Source organism: Canis lupus, chromosome X (assembly GCF_003254725.2).
Source record: "Canis lupus dingo isolate Sandy chromosome X, ASM325472v2, whole genome shotgun sequence".
Classification (NCBI taxonomy): Eukaryota; Metazoa; Chordata; class Mammalia; order Carnivora; family Canidae; genus Canis; species Canis lupus.
The window spans coordinates 121395938-121421862 of NC_064281.1; the positions used below are offsets into that span (position 1 = coordinate 121395938).

The 25925-nt window shown below is 52.5% G+C and overlaps 1 protein-coding gene across 17 annotated transcripts in view; it reads left to right on the forward strand.

Annotated features, from left to right (window-relative positions):
* The window catches only part of ZNF185 (zinc finger protein 185 with LIM domain), a 64142-nt gene that overhangs the window by 4934 nt on the left and 33283 nt on the right, over positions 1-25925 (forward strand). For 5 of the 17 annotated variants that reach the window (XR_007409307.1, XM_025460669.3, XM_025460661.3 and 2 more), the window contains exons 2-14: positions 9115-9193; positions 9358-9481; positions 9848-9913; positions 11989-12027; positions 12133-12210; positions 12553-12642; positions 13538-13624; positions 14672-14755; positions 15067-15108; positions 16764-16847; positions 17325-17414; positions 22715-22807; positions 25273-25377. Coding sequence is in view for 16 of the 17 variants with exons in the window: in XM_025460669.3 (XP_025316454.3) it covers positions 9160-9193; positions 9358-9481; positions 9848-9913; positions 11989-12027; positions 12133-12210; positions 12553-12642; positions 13538-13624; positions 14672-14755; positions 15067-15108; positions 16764-16847; positions 17325-17414; positions 22715-22807; positions 25273-25377 (1016 nt within the window). In the remaining variant the exon portion in view is untranslated. The remainder of the gene's footprint in view (positions 1-9114; positions 9194-9357; positions 9482-9847; positions 9914-11988; positions 12028-12132; positions 12211-12552; positions 12643-13537; positions 13625-14671; positions 14756-15066; positions 15109-16763; positions 16848-17324; positions 17415-22714; positions 22808-25272; positions 25378-25925) is intronic. The other 12 variants (XM_025460665.3, XM_025460675.3, XM_025460673.3 and 9 more) reach the window with 8 other exon arrangements.

Genomic DNA, 25925 nt, shown 5'->3' on the forward strand with positions numbered 1-25925 from the left:
GAAGAATGCCCAGGGTTCTGCGGGGTCCCTTCTCATGCCACCGCAGGGGAGGTGGAGGCCCTGGGAACACTGGGAATAATTGATATGGGTGGCTCCGGCAAGGGGTTCTATTTGCAGTGAGGCCTCATGGGCTCTGCTGTCCCCATCATCTTAGCCCTGCCCAGACCCCTGGCCTCCACAGAGCATCTCAGAAGGCCCTGCCCAGAAGCCCTTGCTGGCCCTTGAGGCTAAGCCACCCCTGAAACGGCTCAGTCACCCCAAGCAGTCACTTGTATCCAGCCTGGAGAGAACTAGAAGATGGGCACAGGAGAGCCAGGACAAGTCCCAGCCCCTCGGCCATGGCTCCCTTGCCCCCCTGGGGCTTGAGTTCTCCACTGCCTCTGGAGAGAGCTGGCCCTCCTCACACCCTCAGACAGCTGCCTCCCTGGGCCCTCCAGCACTGACGCCGAGAAGTCTAGATTCTGGGATGTTGGGGGTGGGCTGGGGGAAGGTGAAATTCCAGACTTTCATGTAGAAGTCATTTACCTGTAAAGCACATTTACAAATACTCTCCCCCCACACACGCATTCTTTTTCCACATTACATTTTTCCCTCTGTCATCCAAGTCTCTTCCAGCTCTTTCTTCCACGTGGTGCGCCTCCTTCCTCCTGCCCTAGGAGCCTCCATGCCGGAGTTCCTGGCACTGCAGCATCATGTGCAGTCAAGGTGCTCTGCTCCACTGGGGCTGCTGGACGCTCCATGCTGAGCGGGCAGGGGGCCTGACATGACTCAGCTGCTCAGCCATCTCTCTCTGGTGGGCCTCTGCAGGGCCCCCTACTCCTGGAGTGCTGCCAAGACTCTCTGGATCCTGGGAATCCTAGGTGCACCAGTGCACTGCCCGCTCCACTCCTCCTGGAGAAGAGCAAGTTGTCTGGGTACTGTCCTCTTGCCAGATGCTGACACTGGAAATCAGAATGTCCTCATTTGTGAAGTCTGGCCTCAGGAGGCTGCTTCATAAAGCCTTTGATCATTCCAGCCCTTGGCGGCCTGGGTGTTGTTAGCCTGGGTCTAAACTTAGAGATTAGGCCAAGTGCCTTCAGAAAGGATTGGGGAGGGCACCCAAGCAGGTGGGGGAGGTCACATTCCCTGACTTTTGGTGTCTGAAGCCCCTTCACACTCTGTGCTATATGCTGCCTGTGGCCTCACTCCATTCATCTCTCTGTCCAGGCCTTTCTCAGCCTGGCATGTGGAGTACGTGCCAGCCATGGCCTGGGCACTCCCTGAGACACTAGGCCTTTGACCCCAGGGGATGTTCTAGAGGGAAGACAGAACAAGAAGGGAAGTGCTCTGAAAAAACTATGGGGTCCCATGCCCTGGTGAGGAGCACTGAATCTCATGCCTTCCCCCACCCATGACTAGGGACTTCAAATTCAGCCAGAGAGTAAGTCACATGTCCCATGACTTGTTTTAACAGAACTAGGACTCAGACTCCTTGTCTAGTTCTCTTTCATTTGCACCTGAGTTGAAAGAGACATCATGGATGTGTGCCTTCTTGGTGTTGGCCAAGTTCTCCTCATCTCTAACACCATGAGTGTGCCCCACCCATGAAATGACAGATAATGAGCCCAGCTGGCTTGGCTCTACAGTGTTCTGAACAAGCATTGTCTCCTACCCCCTTCTTAGATTCTGTTTCTACTGCTTAGAGGGAAAAGGTAGCAAGTAGGGTTCTCTAGCAGGTAGACTTTGGCTACGTTCGTTTTACCCTCCCATGGTAACCCAGACCACCCCCAAATGAAGAAGTTTGAGGGGGCTCTTTCATGGGCATTTATGCGCAAGGGAGGACTGTTACCTTGAAGCTCAAAGGCATTTGCCTGGAACATACCCAAAAGGGACCCAGATGCCCATTCTGGAAAGTGGATCTAAGGCCCAGGGTCTTTTCTTTGCATCTTTTCCCACATCCTGGGGCCACTGATGGCCGTTTGTCCAAAGGGAACATTGACAGTGAGAATGAGCAGGGGCATCCTCCCCATGCTCAGAATCCCCCATCACCAGTTGTGCCAGAAGGGAAGCATGGAGGGATTCTGGCCTGGGGAGCCACGTGGGCCCTGGCAGCCCAGATCCTTGGGGTTGTAGAGCCCAACTCAGGCTGTTATAGGAAGGCAAGAGGATACAGGTATGACAGCTGGGATTTTGCTTGCAGGTTTTGTCTTTCCATAGTTTAGTCATTGACACCCTCACCCAATGATGGGGAGCCAAGGTTCCATGGGAGCAAGGAGTCTCCTTCTGCCAAGCCAGCTGTCTTCTCTGAGACTGCCTGACAGTGCCCAGTGGAAGGATCAGAACTGGCTGGGTTTACCCATCTTAGAAACAAGTTGTTGAAAGACATGTGGCTTTTCTTCATTACACCTCTTCTCTCATGACCCAGATGGGAGCACTCATGTTTTTGCTGAAGTGATTCTGGGGCTTTGCCTCTGTTAGGGCTCCATGCCTTGGAGCCCCATGAAAATGCTCAGGGACAGAGTTTTACTCAAACATGGGCTGAAGTTGGCCTGGCAATGGGCCCATGCACTGGGTGGCCTAAGGCCTTGATGCCTTTATCTACATGTCACTTGCCACATCCGTATTTGGTCACTGGGCTTGACTGTATGGGCCATGCTCTGGGTTGTGCCCTCTTGTCCTATCCCACTGCTTCCTGAGCCAATCCCTAACTTACACCTAAGGGGTCAACCAAGAGTTGAAGTGTGGGCTTGGGTTCCAAAAGACAGAACTACATGTGATCCCTACTGGGGATCCCTGCACAGGAAGTTGGTACACGAAGGGAAACATAGCTGGGCTCCCTCTCAGCCCTCTGGGTACAGGTTGTCAAAACTCACCTCTGGGAAAGAAGTCCTGCCCCTTGCTCTTCTGTCTGTGGTGTGCCCACTCATGCTTGCTCACTATGGCCAGCGCCCAGCACACACACATTCAGACAAGCCCCAACACCTGTATACTTTGGCTGCAGCTCCTTCGTGTGTGAAGCTAAGGGTGTTTTGTTCCTCTTCCATCCTGGTTTGCCTAGGAGGCCCTTGCCTGGCACCCAGCACTCCCCATTCCCCAGCCACCCACTTGCTTGACTTTCCATCTTTCACACAAGCTCTTGGCAGGAAGATCCCAGGCCAGGGTCCCGGGGACTGGGGTTGGAACAAGGGCTGGGCTGCCTGTGTTCGCAGCGCAGCTGCCTTGCCATCTGGTTGGTGTTCCCCCAGTTGTGTGGAGGAAGCCAGCCTGTCCCAGCTGTGCCTGGGGGGTCAGGGGAGGGCATTGCAGTCCTGGGGGCAGGAGGCCGTCATGGGCACAGCAGTACCTCTAGAGTAAGGGCTCCAGGATGGGTGACACCCAGGGGCTGGATAGGGCCACCAGGGTAGATGCCCCTCCAGGCCTACTGTGTGTGCTCTCTGACCTCTATATCTTCTTCTCCTCCTATGGTTCCCTTTTCCTTCTAGGCCAGTGGAAAATGCAGACATTTTTAGTGCAGTATGACTAACAATGGGACCGGGCCGTGTTCCTTGGTCAAGGGGCTGTGGGACTTGAGGGCTCCTCTGGGAGATGCTGCCTGGGCTGAGGCTCCAGGTCATTTGGCAAGGAGATAGCTGCAAGGGCAATGATAGCGAAACCTGCCTGAGAAAAGGGGCAGGCCAAACATGGAAAGTCCAACAGGGTAACAATTCTGGAAAATTGTCTCTGAATTAGTCTTCTAATCTTAGAGGCAGAGCACGCCCTGTCCTTGTGGGGTGATGGGACGCCCCTCCTCCTGCTGCTTCTCTCTCCAGCTCTGTCTCCTTATGCATCAGCCAAGCATTTGCGTCACTGTCTTCCAACTCCCTGGCTCCCTCCCTCCTGCTAATCTGCCTGCATCAGCTCCTGCTGGCATCAGCTCCAGCTCCACTCTCTGACCACACCAGGCTCGCTGTGGCCTGGGGGAAACAGGCTCCTTGTGCTCCCTCATTGGCTCTTTGCTCCTCTCTATCTAATCAGGGCCGGAGGCCCCTTCCTGGGAAGTTGCTGGAAAGTCTTTGAGAGGCTTTGGCAGTAGGGAGGAAGGTGCATTCGGAGGTCATCTCCATTAGGGAGGGCCTGTCCCCATCTCCCCCACTCATTCTTGCTAAGGATGCCCCCCCCATCTGCCCCAAGAGACATCTGCAAGCTAATGGAAGAGGGAGAAAGAAGGGTGTGAAGAGCCAAGAAAGTGGGCTGGAGGCACCCATCTAGTGTCTGAGGTGGCCTGGTCTGCTCAGGAGGACTTGGACTTGGTCCTGAGCTGCTCTGGGACAGGCTGCTATAGTGTGAGTGTAGGGCCTTGCTTGGAGTTGGCACAAGGAGTTGTTCTATGAGGCATAGCTAAGATAAAAGGTGGCAGATAAGCCACCTGCTCCTTTGGTGGCCCAGGCCAGGCCCCTAAGCAGGGCAATATGGCAATTCCTAAAGTACCAGGAGACTTCTCCATATCAAAGTAGGAACAGGAGCTGTACACTGAAAAGGTACACAGAGAGGCTGTCCTGACTAGAAATGCACTCTCACAGACCATTTTGGAGTTGAGAACAACCACCAACATCAGGATACCCAAACTATGAGATGGAAAAGAGCTGGCACCAAATTCTAGGCAGTGACACGTGCTCAGGCTTAGGGGTATCCTACCAGGAGGAGACCCAGTGAGTAGGTCATGAACTTGGTGTCATGACACCACTTTACAGATGAGGAGATTGAGGACCAGATAGTGGGACAATGTCACAGCCATGTGAAGCCACTTAGGGATGAACAGCAAAGATGTGAGCTGTCAGGCCCAGGGGGGCAAGGAGGGTTTGAAAGGAGCCCAAGTGCCAAGAAGAAGAGGAAAATTAGAAGTAGGGGGTGGGAGACACACCTGAAACACATGCCTGTTCTCCCTCTCATGGGAGCTGTGGGCAAAGAGGACCCAGGATCCTGGAGGAAGTCATGTGTGTGCCCATGGGTAGCAAGGGTCTTCTCGGAGCAGCACAGAGGGACTCAAGAGGCCCAGGGCACATATGCCCCCTGGATGTCTACCCTGGGGGAGGGAAGAGAATTCCCCAACTGCATCCGTTGGCTCCTCACTTCCCAGTCCTTCCTTGGCATGGCTCACTTGGCATCAAGTTTTGAGATCCATCATTAGCTCTCCAAACAGCCCCAGCTCCCATTTCATTTGGTTAAGCTCCTGTTTGTTTAGTCTTTATCACACAGGCAATGCGCATTCATTATAGGAAAAATAGAATACACAGAAGAGCAAAATATTTTGGTATTTATCCATTCAGATGTTTCTTTCCCTGTGCATTGTAATGTACATAGATTTTTTTTGGTACATAGATTTTTTTTTTTGGTACATAGATTTTTAAGTAAATGGCACCATCCTACACATCTTTTTAAAAGATTTTATTATTTATTTATTTATTTATTTATTTATTTATTTATTTATTTATAGAGACAGAGAGCAGGGGTGAGGAGGTGCAGAGGGAGAGGGAGATAAAGAATCTCAAGTAGACTCTGCCCTGAGTGTGAAGCCTGGCTCAGGGCTTGATGTCACAACTCTTGAGATCATGACCTGAGCCAAAAGCAAGAGTCAACACTTAACTGACTGAGCCACTCAGGTCCCCCTCTACACATCTTTTTTTTTTTTTTAAGCTTTCACTTAATTGTATAAGAAAACCATATACACGAAGGCTTGTTAAATAGCACTATATATCAATATCATTTATAATGATTACATAGTATTTGCTTGAATAATGGATCATAATATGTTTAAATATGACTGTTAAGAATTTAGATTATTGCCTAATTTTCACCATTGAGTATCAATACTGGGATGTCTCCACTCTTGCATACTTTCTTCTGCTTTCACATTTGTCTCCTTAGGAGAGAATGCTGTGATTGGGGAACTGAAAGACCAATGGTCTTACCTTCTCTAAGGTTTTTAATACATATAGAGATTTGTCTTCCAAAAAGAGGCATCCATTGACCTGTCTACCAGCAGTGCATGGGAGCTGCCTGTCTGTAGTGAAGGTTTTCCCAGCTATCTCCTGATTGGGGATGAAGGGGGGAATGGTGGGTCTGAGAGACCTGGGTCCAAGGAGGGGTGGCCTCCAGTGCAGGTAATCAGTGCAAGGTGCATTTTGGAAGTGTGAGGGGGATGCCTGGCTTCTGTCCTTGATGACGTTGGTAGAGGGAGCAGGTCTTGTCTGGGAAGACTTTGATCAACAGTGCAAGGCACTCAGGTCAGAAGAGGGCAGAGCCCAATAGGAGCAGAAAGAGACAAGACAAGTGGGCCCCTGAGGAAGGGGCAGGGCTTAGCTCAGCAGAAGAGGTTGGAGGACATTCTGGCGGGGTGGGGAGCAGTGTAAGCAAAGCCATGGGGATTACCATGGCAGGGCCACTTTCCAGGGATGTTGAATCACGCGGTCTTCTTGGAGCACAATGTCAACATCGAGTGGCATTTGTGAGAAAAGTAGCTGGGTCAGGGGACTGGGAATTTGCCCCTGGGCTTCGAGACAGTGGAGATCCTGCAGAAGCTAAGTGAGAAGCGAGGGCTGATGTGGGCTAAGCTGCAGGAATGAGGCACAGGTAAAAGCAGGGGTCCAGGGCTGTGTGGAGCAAGGAGAGGAGGGAGTGGTGAAGGAGGGAAAAGCCCATTGTGCAGCTGGGACGTGAATTTATACCTCATGTGTCCACCTGTCTGGCTGGGGCTCATCATTTTATTTTATTTTTTATTATTATTTTTTAATAATTTTTAAAGATTTTATCCATTCATTCATGAGAGACACACACACACACACAGAGAGAGAGAGAGAGAGAGAGAGAGAGAGAGAGGCAGAGACACAGGCAGAGGGAGAAGCAGGCTCCATGCAAAGAGCCCTATGTGGGACCTGATCGCGTGACCGCAGGATCACACCCTGGGCCAAAGGCAGGCGCTAAACCGCCGAGCCACTCAGAGATCCCCTGGGGCTCATCATTTTAAAAGCTCCTTGTTCCAAGAGCTACCTTCTTCAATCCAATGGGAAGACTCTGTTTCCTCACTCTTCTAGATTTCTTGTCCCATCTAAAAAGGACATTTGACTTCTGAGATGCAGCATCAGCCCTGCTCTTTGCCTGGTGATGTGGGGCAATAAGCCTTGAGTCTTCTGGCTCAGGTCTTAGCTGTAAAGATGGGACTTAAGGCAACTCCAGCCTCCCTTGCTGTGGGCTCTTATGTGTGTACCTGCCCCTTTGGCCAGGGGGTTCCCAGTGGCCCCTCTGCCTCTGTCATTCTGTGTGTGTGTGCATATGTCCTGATTTTGGAGGTGACTTCTTTGGTTCTGATTTAGCAGAAAACTTCCAGGCAATGTGAGCAACAGATTTGTCAGGGTGAAACTGATGAGTTCCTGAAGGAACGAGACTCAGCAGTAGGAGGCCCTGAGCTGGGGCCCAGAGAAGGTGAGGGACTTGCCCAAGGTCTCACAGTCAGTCTAAAGCTCCAGGAGACCAAAGGGCCAAGATCCCAGGTGGCAACTCTGTCTGTGTGCCCTGCCCAGTATGGCTACTCCATGGGCTGCTGGGATGGGACAGTTGGGCCTGTGAGGTCCAAGGATCACCTATGGAATGAGTTCTGCTCAGTCAAATTCTGACGTGGCAGCTTTGGTCAGGGGCTGGGCAGTGGGGCTGCCATTCGCTGTGATGAGGTGCCATTCCTGGCACGCAGCAGGCTTGGGCCTCCTGGGCTGCTCATTCAGTGTGGTTTATGGGAAAGCCAGCTCTTGCTGATGCAGCAAATTTGGTTTGCTCTTGGCCCTTGCCTTACCTATTTTAGTGTGCCCCTGACCTCTAAGGAAACATGAGCAAGCCTTGCCAGCTGGAAGCAGGGCCTGGCCCTGGAGGGGCTCAGAGGGTGGCAGCTCCTAAGGGAAAGACCGCTCTGCCTCAGGACTGTGCTGCCAGAGCCACAGCCCTTCCTTCCCATCGTGCCCACTTGCCTGAATCTCCAGCCCTTTTCTTGAGGTCAGGGGGAGCCAGCTGTGGCAGGCCAGGGCTGGGATTAAACTCACCACATGGACCTTCCATCTCCCTGAAATGCTGGGCCAGTCTCAGCCTGGAGAGTTGTCTTCCTCGCCCCAGCCCCTTCATTGACCATGATGGGCCACCCCTCAATGGCCACAGGCGGGAAGCACATGGCTCAAGGGCAGAGAAGAGGCAGGGAGGGAGAGTAGGGCAGGAGTACAGAGAAGAAGAGAAAGCAGAGCACAGCAGGAGGTCCTTAGCAGATCCCCACCCTCGCCTGGTCCCCAAGGACAGCTAGAAGTTGGCAGAGGGACCCCAGGCTTTCCCCCCCCAGAGATGGAACCAACCCCTGAGCCACACAGAGCTGCACCCCCTCAGGTTGAAGACCGCCAACAGTCCCCTCTCCCAGCGAGGATAGGTTGAGAGTCACCACTGCTTGGCTCCTGTCCAACTGCCCTGAGCTCTTTGCTGTGCCGGGTGGTGCCAGACATTTGTAAGAACCCTGGTGCATTCTGCCTTCATAGCAGTCCTGAAGGGCAGACTTTGTAAAATCCCATTTTACAAATGACGACACTGAGGCTAACTGGAGAAGTTAGCTGACCAGCCCAAGGCCTGTCAGACAGCTACTCAAGAGTGAGAATGATGGTCCAACCCAAAGCAGTCGGTCCCTCAGTACCCCCCCCCTTCCCCTAGTTCCTCTCTCTGAGTCCATCAGGGCCGGCCCCTAGGAAGCCTGCCCTGTGGAGGCTCCACAGCTGCCACTGCCCCTCCTACAGTCACCTGGTCCTGGAATCTGACCATCAGAGGTCTCTAAGAGGGTTTGTGGTCTGCCCTTATCAGCTATCTCTTGAACAGACAGCCCTGGCAGCCCAGGCCGTGTTCCTCAGGTGAGCAGCTCTGGGCAGACAGGTGGATATACCGCCTGACAGTGGCAGATCCAACACATGCTCACTCCCTAGCCTCTGCCAACCACCCAGAACTCCACCAACTCTTGCTTCCCCATGCCTGGGCTTGGCACAATCTGGGTGTTTGTTGGTGTGTCAGGGACCACATGCTGACCTGTGAGCCATTATAAATGTATAAAGTGACGAGCCATGTCCTTGCCTTTGCCCCCAGGAGCCCCACTGAATCAAGAGAGAAGGGATCTGCAGAGCAAGCACCATGAGTATCTCAGCTCTTGGAGGCGGCACCAAAGGTGAGGCCTGGGCTCCCTCTTGTCCCAAGCTTGGTGTGTAGCCTGAGCTGCAAAGGCCACAAGCCCTGCAGCAGAGTGAGAGCGACATACTGGGAGGACTGGGAGGCCTCAGGGTGCTGGGACTGAGCGCCCCTTCTGAGGCTGCCTGGCCCTGCCCCCTCCAGGGAAGCCACTACCACCAGGTGAGGAGGAACGCAAGAATGTTCTCAGGCAGATGAAGGTTCGAACCACGCTGAAGGGAGACAGGAGCTGGATCATCAAGCAGGATGAATCGGACGGCCACACCTTGTGAGTGCAGGAGGCTGGGAGGCCAGAGACAAGGCAGTGCAGTGGGGCTGCGACCCACAGGGGCCCATCAGTACCCAGGGATGCTCAGGGGCTTCTACCATTCAGACCTCTGCCAGGCCATGTGGCCACAGGCCAGCTCGGGTGGGCGGAGCAAGGGAAGGCAATACAGCTGAGGCCCAGCCTCAACCAAGGTCATGGGATGCGAAAGCCCTGGGTGCTGAGTGCACACGTACACACATGCCTGTGGACTATGGAGGCAGGCCAGGGAAGGCGAAGGTGAGATGGGAATGGTGGGCCAAATTATTGAGGTGCACTTACAACACCCCACTTCACCTGCTTCGGATCATCGCGACCCTTTTTCCCCAGAGAGCTGCCCACTGGTCGGAGTCGTGCCACATCCTTTTCATCCCCTGGGGAAGTCCCGAAGGCCAGGTAAGAGGTGGTGCCCAGATGGCTGGTGGGTGGGGCTCATACTGCAGTGTTCAGGGGATAAGGAGGAGCCCAAGCTTGGAAGAGATGTCATGGTTTGCAGTGAGTCATTTCGAATCCACAGGAAGGACGGGCTTTTCTGCTCTGTACCCTTTTGGGAAAGGGAATGCAGGAATTGCTGGGTTCAGGTCCCTGGCCTGGCTGTGTGACCTTGAAGCTGACTGCCTAATGGGCCTCCATGGTTCTGGCTGTCTACTGGACATTGAGAAGCCCCCATAAGGGGTGAGACAACATCTCTGAGGTGCTTCAGGCAGCTTTGAGAGTCACGCGTGACCCTCTCCCATAGATAGCCCTGATGGCTGAGTACACTTGGTAATCAGCATGTCACAGGAGACTCACACGTTTGTTCCAACTGTCTGCTAAGTTCAGGATGACCTTTTTGACAGCTGGCCAAAGGGAACAGGCCATCACCTCTCTATTTTGAGGACTTTTGCATAGCGGTGTCATGGGATGCTCTGAGGCTCCTGAGAAGAGGGCCGAGGAGTGCGGCATTTGCTTGAGCCTTGTTACACAGCTGGCAGTTGGCAGCAAGTGCAGGGCCAGGGCCTTTCTCGGGTGTTGGTCGAGGAAGTAGCAGCAGCTGGAAGGGAGGGGTCCAAGTTCATCGCTAAGTCCCGGGAGCTGCTTCTGGTTACTGTGGACTTGACCATCGCCACCATTTGGTGATTCAGCACCCACTACCAGCCAGGTCCTGGGCTTGGCACAGAGAACACAGCTCACTCCTCAGGGAACTGTCATGTTAGCATGACCCGAGTGGAGAGATGAACATAGAAAGGTGAATCATGGGTTGTGTTTGCTGCAGCTGGTGATGTTGGGGGAAGACCTGAGGATGGTTGGAAGCTGAGCTACCCAGCGAGGAGCTTGTTTACTTTGGGTGGTGTTCTCACCCTGGGCTTCTCTTCGGGGGTATATGTGGAAAGCACATCCTGGGGCACCGTGACTTGGGCCACAGCAGGGAGACCTGAAAGTCTACATAGACTTTGGCTCCCATTCTCTCCTAGGCACAGGTACTTTAGCCAAAAATTTTTGTGTGGCCAGATGGGGCGAGAGTGACCTTTCTTTCTCAGGTCCCACCCCAAGTGTTCATGCAACTTTGCTACTTCCAGAAGGCTGTCCCTATTTAGGACAGGGTCTGTCAACATGGAGAACACTGGGGTTCTCTGATGCCCCTCCCACCTGCTTACGTAGGGTTCCCTTAGACCCACTACCCACACCCCGTGCTCCAGCCCTAAACTCCTCTGTTCCTAGACAGAAGGGCCATCTACCAAATCTTTGTCTCCTGCTCTTGCTCCCCAAACTCACAGCCATTCCTCTGGGCCCCCTCAGTTGTCCCAAGCAGGAGGCGCCCAGTCTCTGTGGTTCGTTTTCCAGCCATGCCCTCTGGTCCCAAACTTCGATCAAGACTGTGATGTGGGCATCTCAGGAGCTGGAAGAGGGAGGTCCCAAGGAGCAGGAAGGGAGGGACAGCTGGCTTTAGTTCTACCTCTTGGGCTCTCATGAACCTCTCCAAAGGAGGCTGTGTAGAGGTGTCAGGTCAGGGGCCTTGGGCGCTCCCTGCCATGTCTCAGCCCTGGGCCTCTGACCATGGAGTCTGCAGTCCTGAGAGTAGAGGGTCGGAGGGCTGTCAGCAATCCCAAAAGCCCTCTCTCTCAAGGGACTGCTGGGACCTGGCAGGCCAGGGAAAAGCTGAGATTTGGAGGAGATTCCTCTTCAGCAAATGCTCAGCCATGAACTACACCTTCCTAGGCACTTAGTGTGAGCCTGGACCATATTGAGCGAGTCCTGGAAGAATCAGCCATAAGTACCTTTCCTGGGTAGCATGAAAGAGATAGGCAAAGCAGAAGAGACGCTCTGTGGGGTGAAGGGGTGGCTGCCCCTATTGGGAAGCAGCCAGCCACTCTTGCTCACCTCACTCTGACCGCACTTGGACACCCACCAGCCAATCCACTTTGCTATCGTTGGCTGCAGGAGAAAGTAGGGCACCCTGGCTTCACTTCATACCTTCTTTTCCCTGGTAGGTCTCCAAGCGCAAGGGCTCCCACTGGCTACATCATCCGGTAGGTGACCACAGGACCCCACCCGCTTCCCCATGCCTGCCCACACTGCTCCCCACCTCCGCACAGGGGAGCTCACTGGATGACTTCTTCTGGGCTCTCTTTTAGGGGAGTGTTCACCAAGCCCATAGACAGCTCCTGTCAACCCCAGCAGCACTTCCCCAAGGCCAATGGAGCTTCAAAAAGGTGTGTGTCCATGGGGTGAGGGCCTAGGCCAAGCACCAGATGTGAGGGCCTAGGCCAAGCTCATGGCAGAGAGATTACTCTGCCTGTCACGGCAGGTGAGGGCAAGAGGGGTGGTAGATGGCAGCTGGCTTTCTGTGGAGGTCAGGGCCCTGGAGAGCAGTGCTGGTACAGTGAGCTCCCAGGAGGGTCCTGCTTAGGATGGCACAGATGTTTTGGGTGTCTGGGCGGCTGGAGAGAGAAGAGGAAAGGCCACCAGTCACATGCTTGCTGGGCCCCCTGGGCCAAATTAGGAAGCAAGAGGGAGCCTGAGAGTGGACACATGAAGACTCCTTTCCTCTCCAGTGCTACAGGTCTGCTGAGAGCAGCACCTACTGGACCACCCCGCCCCTCCTCCTCTGGCTATAAGATGACCACCGAGGATTACAAGAAGCTGTAAGTATGCGATCACACACCCAGCTCAGTTCTCTCCTCCGAGAACCAGCCCAAACACCAGGCCTGCTGAGGGCAGCTGCTTGCTTGCCTCTGAGTGTGGCCTTGGAGTGCCAGTCCCACCAGCCTGACATCCCTGCCAGTTGCCACTGTGACCTGGAGCTTACCAAGAGGGTGACAAACCCCAGAAAGTCGGATAGCCATACACATTGCACTTCTGATCTGAGGCTAAGCAGTCACTGTAAGAAGCTTATGGAAGGGGCCGGTGGATCTGGAGAAAGAGTCATGGGTCATGGCTCTGGGGCTGCTGCTGATTGGCTCTGTTTCCTGGGCTGCCTCTTCACCCATCTGGGGTTCAGGCTAGGCTGGGTTGGGGCCTGATGACCCTAAGTGTCCTGATGGTTGTGGCAGCCTATCAGTTATTGGCATTCTGTGCTGAAATCAGAGCTGTTCCTTGGACATAAACCTTTGGGGCTTCCCTTCTGGGCCCTATCAAAGAAGCCCCCCCATTATGTGCTCAGGGAGGGGGGATCCTGGCCAGAGGTGCAGGTTGTGCCTGTAATTCCCAGGGGTCCCACATTTTCATATTGCTTTATATCCCTTGTCACAATCATCCAATGACATGGAGCAGCTGGGAAATATTTTGGAGAAGGGGAGAGGCTGGAGCTGGGTCTTGGGGGACAGTTAGGGTTGGAATAAGGAGAGAGAAGAGGGCTGGTCTTGAGGAGGAAAAAGGGGCATGAGCAAAGGCTCAGAGGCAATAATGCCAACAGGTGCTATTGTTGAAGTCAGGAAGCCAAGCTGCCGAGGGTGGCAGCCTGTGACAGGGAGCAGGGGCAGAGATAGGGGGCGGGGGGCCATGACCAACAGCATTCTCCACCCTTCTCCCCTCCCTCAGGGCACCCTACAATGTCAGGCGCAGCTCAGCATCTGGGGCTGCTGAAGAGGAGGAGGTGCCCTTCTCGTCGGACGAGCAGAAACGGAGGTAACGGTGCCCGCTGGGCATCCCACGGGTAGGGCAGGGGCCCAGATTTGTGTGCACTGGTGACATGGGAATTGTGCCAGTTGGGGTGATGAAATTCACAGCATGTATAATGTCAGTGCTGACCCATTTACTGGAGATGTGGCTGCCAGCAACAGGTGTCATTTGTTGAGTCCCAGAACCACCCAGTCAGTGCTGGGCCAGCTCACAGGATCCTCTTAGGAACACTTTATGGAGCAGAACCTAGGTAATAAGGGTCTGGGGAAAGCCTCAAATCTAAATGTACCGAGTATAGGGAGGGAGGTGCTTCGGGACTTCATATCAATTTCTTAAAAAGGATTCTAAGCAAATTGGGCCTAAATAGGCCCCGGGAAGGAGCCCTCTGTGTATGCTGTGTGTACAGAGTCTGGGCAGGGCCTGCGTGCTTGGGCGGCAGGGCCAGGGTCTGGACGTGCCAGTGCCCCTCGCCCCCCAAATGAGGCCCAGGTGCTTTGGCAGCAGCTGGGCCCTAAGGAAATAAAGTCCCATGGGCTGGGCCTGACCCCAGTGCTAATGTCTGTCGAGCTCTCTGTGCCTTAGGGAACTCTGTGGAGCTCTTGTGCTGAAGGTCTGGCAGATGGGCCATCCAAAGGGCAGAGGTCCCTGAGCCTGGGAGGTACAGGGCAAGAGCCAGAAGCGCTGGAGGCAGGTTGCTGGGCATTGACTGCCCACTCTGCCACTGGCTAAGTGTGTGGTCTCTAAAGTCACTAAAGCTCCCCATGCCTCAGTTTCCTCATTTGTAAGTTGTGGGCGAAACTAAACACCCACCCTCGTGGGTTGTAAGGATTCAGTGTTTCAGCATGCATTGGCGGTGTCTAGCACACAGCTGGGCCTTGTCAATGTGGGCGGCCCTTCCCTTGGTCTCTGTGTTTCCTTTGCATAGTTCTGGGCTCAGGTGCTCGTTCGGCTTCCTGTGCTTGCCTCCCTGGGGTGGCCCCGTAGCTGCTGGGCTGGGCTGGCAGAGTGAGTCTTCCTTATGCCTTTAGATGCCCCCTCCCTGTGCCACCGCAGGTCAGAGGCTGCAAGCAGTGTGGTGAGGAAGACGGCTCCCCGGGAGCACTCGTATGTTCTGTCTGCAGCCAAGAAGAGTGCCAGGTGAGTCGCAGAGCAGGAGACACAGTAGGGCCTGCTGTCTAGGCCAGCTCAGCTACCGTGTGGCTCACTTCTCCTCAGTGCTCCAGTGTCCCTTTGGCAAGTGAGGGGTTGGTTGAGAGAACCCTCGTAGCCGGACCTTCAGGGATCTGGACATGCACCTTCTGCAAGACAGAGAGGTCTGGCTCCGGCCATCAGGACTAGTGACATAGTGGGAATGAGAGAAAAGCCCGGGACCCTGTAGGGCAAAGTGGCCGTGATGTCGCCTGTCCATGGATTCTGTCCAACATGTTGTCTTTCTGCTTCCTTTCCAGCAGCCCTACTCAAGAGATGCAGGCCCCGTTCATTGCGAAGAGGTAAGTGTCACCAAGGGAAGCCTGGGAAGCCTCTTGCTGGTTACAGGGAAGGGCCGGCAGGGGGGGAGTATGGGCACCGTGGAAAGCAGGTGCAGAGTGGGAAGGGGCCACCATACCCAGGCACGGGAAGTTAGGAGGGGCTGGCGGCTTCTGTCTGGAGGCCAGGCGAGCAACTAGGTGGCTGTGGTGGCACTTGTGGCCTCAATGGCTGGGTCTGTTTAGGCAGGATCTGGCTGATAGAATATAGCTTGTGGCTGGAAACTTCCATTTGCTAACAGGGCTCTGCCCCTGACCCCTGATAGTGTTTCCAAGGGCCTCTGAGGTTTTGAAACAAAAGTAGCTACCAGGGTAAAAAGGACTTGTTCCCTTCCGTCCCACTCTACCAGGGACAGGATGGACAATGCCTTGGCAGGAGGGATTATTGGGCTGGGCTCCAAAGGTTTGTCTTTGGGAGCCTCTGCCTGGCCAGGCCCTTGGAGGTGACAGTGACATTGGAGATGGGCCCTAAAGGGTGAACAGGGTCCAACAAAGGATGATCAGGATGTTAGGACACTCCGGCTGAGTCAAGGAGGAGTGTCACCATTAGTTGAAACAGAACATCTTCTGAGAGAGGAGAATATTTGGGGAACAGAGATAAGAAACTACTGGAAAAAAAGAAACTACTGGACAGTAGGATTTTTGGGATATTCCTTGAGGTAAACAAGGAAGACATCCATCATGAAGTGGAACAGCAAGCTGAAGGCTGGAATCCAGCCAGGAAAGGGTAATAGCAGCACAAAGGAAGTGACAGATAATGGTGTGTTCTTACTGGTTGTATTAAGTTCAACCAGTCCTGGGGCTGCTGTAACAAAGTATCACAAACTGCGTGGCATTGACCCCAGAAATGTATTGTATCTCAGTTCTGGAAGCCATAAATCCAAGATCAAGATGTTAGCAGGATTAGTTCCTTCTGGAAGCTGTTGAGAGAGGAACTGTTGCAGGCTTCTCTCTCAGCTTCTGGTGACCACAGGCAACCCTTGGCATTCCTTGGCTTGTAGACACATCACTCCAATCTCTGCTTCTATCATCTATTTTTAAAGATATTATTTATTTATTTGAGAGAGAGAGAGCAAGAATGAGTGAGAGAGAGAGCACAAGCAGGGGGAAGGGCAGAGGGAGAAGTAGGCTCCCGGCTGACCAAGGAGCCCGATGTGGGGTTCAATCCCAGGACCCTGAGATCATGACCTGAGCCGAAGGCAGACTCTTCATGAACTGAGCCACCCAGGCTCCCCTCTGCCTCTGCCATCTTATGACCTTCTTTTCTTCTTTTCTCTGTGTCTCTGTCCAAATTTCCCTCCTCTTATAAGGACACTGGTCATTGGATTTAGGGCTCACCCTACTCCAGTGTGACTGACCGAATCTAAACTTGATCACATCTGCCAAGACCCTGTTTGCAAATAAGCTCACATCATAGGTTCAAGGCAGACATGAATTTTGGAGGCACACTATTCAACCTGATATGCTGTTCTTCTCCCAAACTGGAATCACTGAGCCTCCAGACTGGGCCACCCCATAGCCATAGATACCACTGAATGTCCTTCAGGAGCATCCAGCTCTAGGGCAGTTGAGCATGCCACATTGACAGGCAGTGCATCTGTTTCTCTTCTTGCCCAAAGGGTTGAGGTGGTGGATGAAGACAGGCCTTCTGAGAAGAGCCAGGACCCACCTGCTCTAGCAAGATCCCCTCCTGGCTCAAGCAGGTAATTATTAAATCATCTCTGCCTGGTGCTGGTGGTCGCAAGACTTGCCCTGTCACTGTAATTGTCACTGTAGAACCTTTGCCAGGTCATTGCCTTGCAGGGCCTCAGGTCAGTGTCCCCATGTGCCCAGTGACAAGATGGGGCACAGAAAGCAGTAAGAGCTGTCTGGCTGGATGTCCTGGGGCTGAAAGGAGCAAAACAGCCTGGCCTCCAGGGAGAGAGTATGTCACTCTTGTCTGCTTAATGCTCATCTGTGTCATGTGAATGCAACTACAGCCACAACATCTTAGGAAAATGTGCTAACCAGAGGGTCTGAGAAGGCTTAACCTCTGAAGCCCTAGCCCTGCCGTTCTTGGGCTTGTTTATAGCTCTGCTGTAAGTTGTCCAAGGTCAACCTGCCAGCTGTGTCCTCTGCCTCCTGTTGGGGAAGGAGGCTCTGCAGTCCCCAGCCCCACTCACAGCTGCCTTCTTTGCCAGTGCGGATGGAGGCGGAGCCAAAGTGTCTCGGGCCATTTGGATTGAGCGCATGCCGAGTCTGCCCAGCTCTGCAAGGAGCTGGGAACCCAGGTGGGTGCCATGAGTTGGCTCTGGCCTGGGAGCCAGTCAGTTGGGAGGGTCTGGGACTGGGGTCACAGGGCAGGGGCAGGCTGAGCACTGGTGACCTCACTGCAGACTGGCCCGATTTGTTCTGATTTCTGAGCCCTGAGTGTCCGGGCAAATAATGGTGCTCACTTGTCTGCAAATGGAGAGCAATCAACACCTCCCTGTACTTCACAGTGAATTGAGCTAAGTTCTGTTGAGAGCGCCACCTCCCTGTTGTTGCTGCTGTCTAAAGCTCCTGCCTAGCCTGGCAGCTGTGACCAAATCCAAGTCTTCTAAGTGGTATGTTTCCATGGCACCCTGGGAAGATCCCGAGGCTAGAGGGGCAGAGTGCCTGTCCTTACAGGTCACTTTCAGGGACCTCAGGGACTGTTCCAGCTCTCGTAATGCCCTGTGAGCCCCTACTCCCCTCCCCATTTCAAGTCTCACAACCATTTGTATGTGACCCTGATCCCTTGGGGCCACCTCCTCTGTGCCAGGAGAAAGATAGGGCTGCCTGCCCTAGCGCAGTCTGGTGGAGGGCAGTAAGGCTGCAGACCTTCTCTGCTCAGAGGAAGCTAGGAGTGTGAGGCCAGCCTGAGGTCATTGCACCAGCAGCAGGACTGCCCCTTTTCTTTACTGCCTTCCTCTCTTGATCCTCCCTGTGTGTGTGAACTTTTGTCCTTGAGAACTTTTAAACAAATGGAAATATTTGAGAGCTCTTCACAAGGCAGCATTGATGGGACTTGGGCACTGATAGGGCATGGAGGCTTAGTTTGCTAGGGCAGCTGTAACAAAGTACCACAAACTGGGTGGCTTAAAGGACAGAAGTGTATTGTCTCGCAGTTCTGGAGGCCAGAAGTCCAACATCAAGGAGTAAGCAGGGTGGTTCCTTCTGAGGCCTCTCCTTGGTTTATGGATGGCCATCTCTCCCTGTGTCTCTTCACATGCGCTTCCCTCTGTGTGTGTGGTCTGTGTTCTAATCTCCCCTTCTTACAAGGACATCGGTCATTTTAGATGAGGGGCCCACCACACTCCAGTATAACCTCATCTTAACTAATCCTGTCTGCAATGACCCTGTTTCCGAATAAGGTTACACTCTGAGGTCCCGGGGTTAGTTAGGTCTGCAACGTATAAGTTTTGGAGAGGACATAATTCATCTCCAAACAGTGCACATCTCTGATTTCTCCTTATTTGTCTTTTGTGCGGGGGAGAGGTGAGGGAAGCAATGAATGGTTTCAGATGGGTTTTTTAAAATAATTTTTTCTGTATTTTTTAAAAAAGATTTTATTTATTTATTCATGAGAGACACACAGAGAGAGGCAGAGATAACAGGCAGAGGGAGAAGCAGGCTCCTCACGGGGAACCTGATGAAGGACTTGATCCCAGGAACCCAGGATGATGCCCTGAGCCAAAGGCTGACGTTCAACCACTGAGCCACCCAGGCGTCCCTCAGGTGTTTTTAAAAAGAGAACATAGAAGAATTAGGTCATGCTATATCATGTATTTGAGAGTCATTTTAACATTTATTCCAGAAAATTCCTTTGGATGTTTAATACCCATCATCTGTCTGTCATAGCAAGGTGGCTGCAATGGTTTGCTAGTGCAACAGGAACAAAGTCCCCCAAACTGGTGGCTCAAACAACGGACATATATTGTCTTACAGTTTTGGAGGCCAGGAGTCTGAGGTCAAACTTGCCTGTGAGGCCCCAGAAAGCAGAACTGGGACGAGATTATAGAATGTTCCAGACACCAGAGATAGCCCACAACAGGGCAGCCCACAACGGGAAGGAAGGCGTTCTCATCAGAAGTGTTGAACAGGCTGGTCAGGAAGGCTTAGAATGCTTCTCATAGTGTTTCTTCCCTCAGATTTTGCAGTCACAAAATCTCTACAATACCCCTAGACAGCTTCCAGGTGAGCTGCTGGCTAGTCCTGGGTGGCCTTCCTCTCTGACCCCACTGCATCAGACAGGTCCTACACTGATCAGGTGAGGCAGCCACCATCAGTTCCCTACACCCAGCTTTGGTCTGCCTGGTTATTTGAGAATTCTTGGCCTGGCTGTGGCCTTGAAGGAGCCCAGCCCCGTGGGGAGCAGTGGTTGAGGAGAGCTCAGCCAAATTCTGGGTTATATAGCACTTCAGAAAAAGCTGGTTTATGGTAGACTGGAGCAAGAGAGCATCACAGCCTTGTCCTCAGGCGTGACCCTGCTGAGCCTGCCCGCTCCTTAGGTTTGCTCCTGCCCCACCCCACTTGACTCAAGTCTGATATAGGTTCTTCATCTCATGAAGTAGGCCAATCAGGCGGGAAGCCCCTGTCTTAGGTGCTGAACCCTTCAGGGACTTCAGGGAGGGCTGAAAGTTTGTGACGGAAAGAGTGCCACCCAAGGACATCCACGGGCTGTGTCCTTGGGTCTGTCCACCTGTCACTTTCTTTCCATTAGACACCAGACCTACTTGGCATCCCAAAGGCCTTTCAGTTCCAAGTGTCCACATCTGATCTACTTATCTCTACTGTCACCCCTCCAACTCCCCCTGTTCAACCATGGGCCTTGCCTCCATGCACTGTGGGGCTGGATTTCTTGGGCTCATCTTGTCTTTAACCCTCTCATTGTGGGATAATTCCTACCCACCTTGTGGACTGAGCTAATTCAAATACCCTCTTCCAGAGAGACTGGTCTTCACAAGGGCCCCCAGGCCTGGCTGCTTCCCCATCACAGCACTGGCCAAGCTTCCTTGGCTTTCTGCCTCACCCAGTAATGGCAGTGCCTGTGGGCTGTAGCCCAGCATGCTGTATGGAACAGTAAGCTGGAGAACAGTGAGTAAAAGCACAGCTTCTGGCACAAGGCCTTATACTAGCCTTGAGCAAGCCACTTTACCCCTGGTGCCTCAGTTACCTCATATATATAATAGTGAATATAGTGATACCTACCTCCTGAGGCTGCCTCAAATTCTAAATGGGATAGTGCATATAAAGTCGTTGGTACAGTGCCTAGATGCTCCCACGAATAGGCTTGCTCATCTGCATGGCCTTCTTCAAATGAAGAGACCAATATTGCCACCTTGCTAGCCTCTGAAGGAAATGCAGTTGTGGGTGCGAAAGACGTACTGCCACAGGCAGCTGGGGCCTCATTAGATGAGTGCCCCTGATCTCCAGAAGCTCCCAGCCTAGCTGAGAACTTGATTGTACTAGAGCTCTCTGTGGTTGAAGGTCTGGTAAGGGGGTGAGGCTGGTGGACTGTTGCCAGAGAAGAGGCTGGAAGGCCCCTGTATGAATTTGCTGGGGCTGCTGTAACAAGTTATCTCAAAGTGGGTGGATTAAACAACAGAAACTTATACTCACACAGTTCTGGAAGCCAGGGGTTCTAAATAAAGGTGTCAGCAGGGCTGAATGTTCCCTCCAAAGGCTCTGGGGGGAGAATCTGTTCTGGGCTGTTCTCTTAGCTTCTGGTATTGCTGGTGATCCTTGTTGGTTCTTAGTTTATGATGCATCATTCCAATCTCTGCCCCTGTTTTCACATGGCTATATTCCTTCCATGTGTCTGTGTACAAATGTCCCTTCTTTATAAGGGCACCGGTCATATTGGATTAAGAGCCACTCTTCTCCAGTATGACCTTAAGTTAATGACATCTGCAATGGCACTGTTTCCAAATAAGGGCACATTCACAGGTACGGTTAGGGCTTTGGCATATCTTTTAGGGGAACACAATGCCACCCATAATAGCCCCCTGGAAGAGGTGCCATTTGAGCTGGGCCTTCAAGAAAGAATTACTCAAGGGGGTGACAAAGAAGGAGGATGGCATTAAAGAAGAGACACTAGCTTGGTCAGACTTGGGTGACACCTTGTTCTTATTTTCTCTCTGACATAACAAAAAACACCAGTGAAGAAGAATGTTTTCCTTGCCTGTGATGTTCCCAAATGGGGTCTGTCCCAACCAGGTGCTTTATGCTGTCATCATTGCTATCATGGGAGGACAGACAGAAATCAGAGCTGCCCTTATACACCAGACGCCCTGTCCCTGGGAGCCCTTCTATTTCCCTCATCTCCAATGGCTAGGTCTCAGCCAGGTCCCAGAAGGGACATAGACAAGTAGCCCACTGAACTCGGTCCTCTAAGGCCTCCTAGTTTAGGTTGGAGCCAGGTGTCAGAATCAACTCCAAGGTGACTTTCCAAGGAGAGCAGCCAAGCTACTCTGGCTCACTCAAAGCTATCTCTCTGCCTTCACCTCTAGCAGAGGCTATATATCCATGAAGCTTCTCAGGTGTCCTTGGAACTGGATTTGTGTACAGTCTTACACTTTAGTACATTCAGGACCCATGCCACTGTGCCCACATTTTGCCCACCACTGGATTGGGGACTTCACCAGGGCAGGCCTGGGGCTCCTCTTCATCTGTGCCCCAGTGCCCAGCCTAGTGCCCAGAGGTAGCTGAAGAAAGGAGTGAGTTCGTATAAGTGCGCTGAGTCTTAAAGGATGGCTTGGGCCTCACTCTGTGGACCTGGGGAGGTTTGGGATGAAGAGCACTCCCACAAAGCCAAAAAGCTCTAGATTCTCTCTGGCTCTGGCCATCACCATGGCACAAGCCTGCTAGGTATCAGACCCTGAAGTAGAACCAAAAAGCACATCAGACTTGGAGGGATATGTGTGGACATTTGTGGGCCAGGTTCTGAGCACAGGGATCCTCACAGGGGCCCTCTGAGTGTTGAGAATTTCTGGTCCTCTGTGGGCTCCAGCTCACAGGCACCTGGTCACTTGCTTTCTTTCCCCCAAGTCTCTGATATCCTATCTCACCCCAATTTGGTCTGTAGATTTCCAGAGTATCTTGTTTGTCATCAGTCCCCATCAGTCCATATATCCAGAAATCGCACTGGCCTCACAAATAACCACTTTGGACATTCCAGTGGGACCACAGCCAGGACTCACCTTTGCAAGTGAATGGCAACATCATGGCAGTAGTGACAGAGAGGGCACTGGAGCTGGGTGATCCCATTTCTATGCAGAAGGCCCCTTGCTGTGACTGAAGAGGTCTAGGCTCATGGGTGGGGGACTGGTAAAAGGATGTTTCACTCTTCCTTCCTCTGGGGCCTGGAGGTCAGTGGCCCATGCTCAGCTGTAGCACCAAGAAAGTTTATGGCCAAAGAGGAGACGAGAGGAAAAGAAAAAGGCAATGGGTCTGAGTATCCCACTGCATTAGCCAGGAGGCTCCTGAGGGAGAATGGCCTTGGACCCCTGGCACAGATAGGGAAGAGCGAGGCTTCTCTTACCAGCAACTCCCTGGCTCTCTTCCTTAGCTGCAGTACAAGAGGTGAGGAGATTGTCCGCCTGCAGATCATGACACCTGGGGCAGGACTCCGCCTGATGGCCCCAGACCAGGAAGGAATGAGGTATGGGGGCCCTTCTGGGCTCCTTCTGCACTATTTTAAAGATGAGGTCAGCAGGGAAGGGATGCAAACGATCAGGCCCATGGGCTGCTTGGCGAGAGACATGGTCAACCTGGGTTCTCTCTCTTTTTTTTTAAAAGTCATTTTTTTTATTTTAAAGATTATTTATGATAGACAGAGAGAGAGAGGCAGAGACACAGGAGGAGGGAGAAACAGGCCCATGCCGGGAGCCTGACGTGGGACTCGATCCAGGGACTCCAGGATCGCGCCCTGGGCCAAAAGCAGACGCTAAACCACTGAGCCACCCAGGGATCCCCGAACCTGGGTTCTCTACCCTTAACTCCACATCTCTATCTGGGTGAGATTTCTAAAGGGCAGAAGTAGTCATGCCAGCCCCCTGGGGAAAACCCTGAGATGCCCCCTACCTTGATTGGGTTCTGCAGCCTGAACTCACTACCCCTCATATATCCTCCCTCCTTGGGCCCTCAGCTCCAGCCTCCTAGGCTTCCATATGGCACCTGTGCACAGTTGTCCATTCATAGATCAGTCCTCCCCAAGAACTCTGAGTGCCTGGAGGGCAGGGGCTGCAGCTAAGTGTTCCGTAGGTTCCTTTTGGCCCAGAACAGAAATGTGGGAGTGTTTGTTACTGTAATGTTTGAGCATCATCCAGTGCGATGATGTTTTTAATAGGACAACAGTGGAAGCCGCTTCATTGATTTCCCTAATTTGACCGATCTCTGAGAAACAAAGGGAAAGTGCTATCAAGAGAGGCAGGAGGAAGCCAAGTTGCCTCCAATGAACATCCCTGCTGTGTCTCCTGTCTTCAGAACCCACAGGGCTTCTGGTACTTTGTCTGGGACTAGCAAAGCTACAACAACTAACTGAGATTCCATGGGGTGCCCTTCCCCAATTTTCCAGTGGGAGAATCAATTTGGGGAAGGAAGAAAGAGGGAAAGCTAGAATTCACCAAGCCCTTCCCTGTCCCAACAGTCTAGCAGATATCCCCAGATATCCTTTTTACAGGTGTAGAAACTGAGATTCTAAATGGTCAAGTAACTTGCTCAAGGTAATATGGTTAAGAACAGGCAGATTTAAGACTCTCACCCAGGCTGCTTGACTCCTACTGTGCGCCTTTTGCTCCATAATTCAGTACACTACTGGGGACCAGGATGAAGGGGCAAGGAGGAGTGATATAAATACTTGGTATTTTTTAATGAATATATGATGAGTTTACTTGTGAATAGCCAAATGCACATTCCCAGGAGACATTTGAGGGTTTGTAGTTGAGGTTTGGGAGAGAGGTTAGGACTCTCCCAGAAATTTCCATGTTATATGCAGACAGATGAAAGGGAAATAATGGAATTCCATGTCAGTGTTTACATAAGGTACAATATCAAGGGAAGAAGGAGAGAAGGGCCAGCAGGCAGAGCAAAGACCCCAGCGTGGAGGTAGCAACTACCTGGTCATGCCCTCTAAAGGTGTCTGGGATGGCAGTCAGTTCTAGCCATGTTGAGGGTGAGCTGCCCGAGGGCCAGTCTGAAAGGCAGTGGAGGTATGGGTCAGGAGCACAGAGAGGTGGGAACAAGCGAAAGTCACTGGCTTGGGCAGCCCCCGGCGGCCTAGTGGTTTAGTGCTGCCTTCGGCCTGGGCCTGATCCTGGAGACCCGGGATCGAGCCCCACATTGGGCTCCCTGCATGGAACCTACTTCTCCCTCTGCCTGTGTCTCTGCCTCTCTCTCTCTCTCTCTCTCTCTCACTCTCTCTCTCTCTGCCTCTCATGAATAAATAAAATATATTAAAAAATAAAAGAAAATCACTGGTTTGCGGGTGGTAGTCAGTGCCATGGGAGCAGAGGGGGTGGGCAAGGTAGTGGAGCATGCACATGGAAAGGAATGCTGAGAACACCAAAATTACCAGGCAGAAAAGGAGAAAAGGGTGAAAGAGACTGGGAAGGTATGGCAAAGAAAGTAGGAGATGGTGTCACAGAGTTATGACAGACAGGTGGGGGAAAGAAGGCTGGAGTGGCCCACTAGGTCAGAGAGAACAGAGGGAGGTTGAATTAGGAGGTTCAGAGCAGTCTTAATATATGGAAGGTTATAGTCAAGAACTCTGAAATCAGACTGTTTGGGTTCCAATTCTAGCTCTTCCCCTTGTTACCTGAGGAACTAGGAGCAAATTGCTTGGGATATCTGTGCCTTCATTCACTTATTTGGAAAGTAAACATGGGTAAATATAGTACTCATATATTGGGATTTATGTGGAGAGTTAATGCATGCAGAATTATGGGAATGGAGTCTGACCCTCAATCAACAGTGGCTTTTAGTAATGAGATTTTTGAGAATTGGCCAGTCCTGCAATCTCAAGTTTTAAGTTCCTTGGAGACAGTTGGCATTTAGGGATGAGGTAACTGCCTTCATCTGAGTGTGGGTGGCTACTGGGTGGTTAACTTATATTTCTTTTCTCCATAGTTCTTCCCTGGGCTCCAAAGACAAAGAGGCCCCCAGCCCTAGAGAAGCCAAGAGAGACTCGGTTGGTGAGGAGATCCGCAAAGGCCCCAATCCAGATCCTGAAAGGTAACTCAATGCAGGGACATAGAGCTGATGTGGCTCTTGGTCTAAGGTCAGTGGATGGACCTGGGACCAGGACTGCTCAGTTCCCCACTGTGTCCCCAGTGCCTGGGGCAGCACATGTCCTCAGTGAATATTTGTTGAAAGAATAAATGAAGGAATACAGGAGGCCTGGAGAGGGGCAGGCCCCTCCCAAGATCCCTCAGGGAGTCAGTTGCAGAGCTGGACAAAGCTCCAGGCCAGACCACCCCCACCCCAGCCCTTAGCCCAACTTTCACAGTCCTTGGCAAGGCTGCCAAGTGAGCAGTTTGGGGAAGTCAGTGACCAAAAGATGCATGAGCTTCAACAGAACATCTAACATGGACTTCTAGGATGACTTGTGGTTAAAGGAAGACATGTTAGAGGCTGGCAAGGATGTGAGGCAGAGCCAGTGGGGGATGATGAGTCCAGAAGGGATGGTTGTGCCCAGCCATCCTATGACCATCTCATTGAGTTGTCCTCCAAGCTAGACCGTGAAAGCCTGGATGTGGTGAGCAGTGGCTGAGAGTTAGATA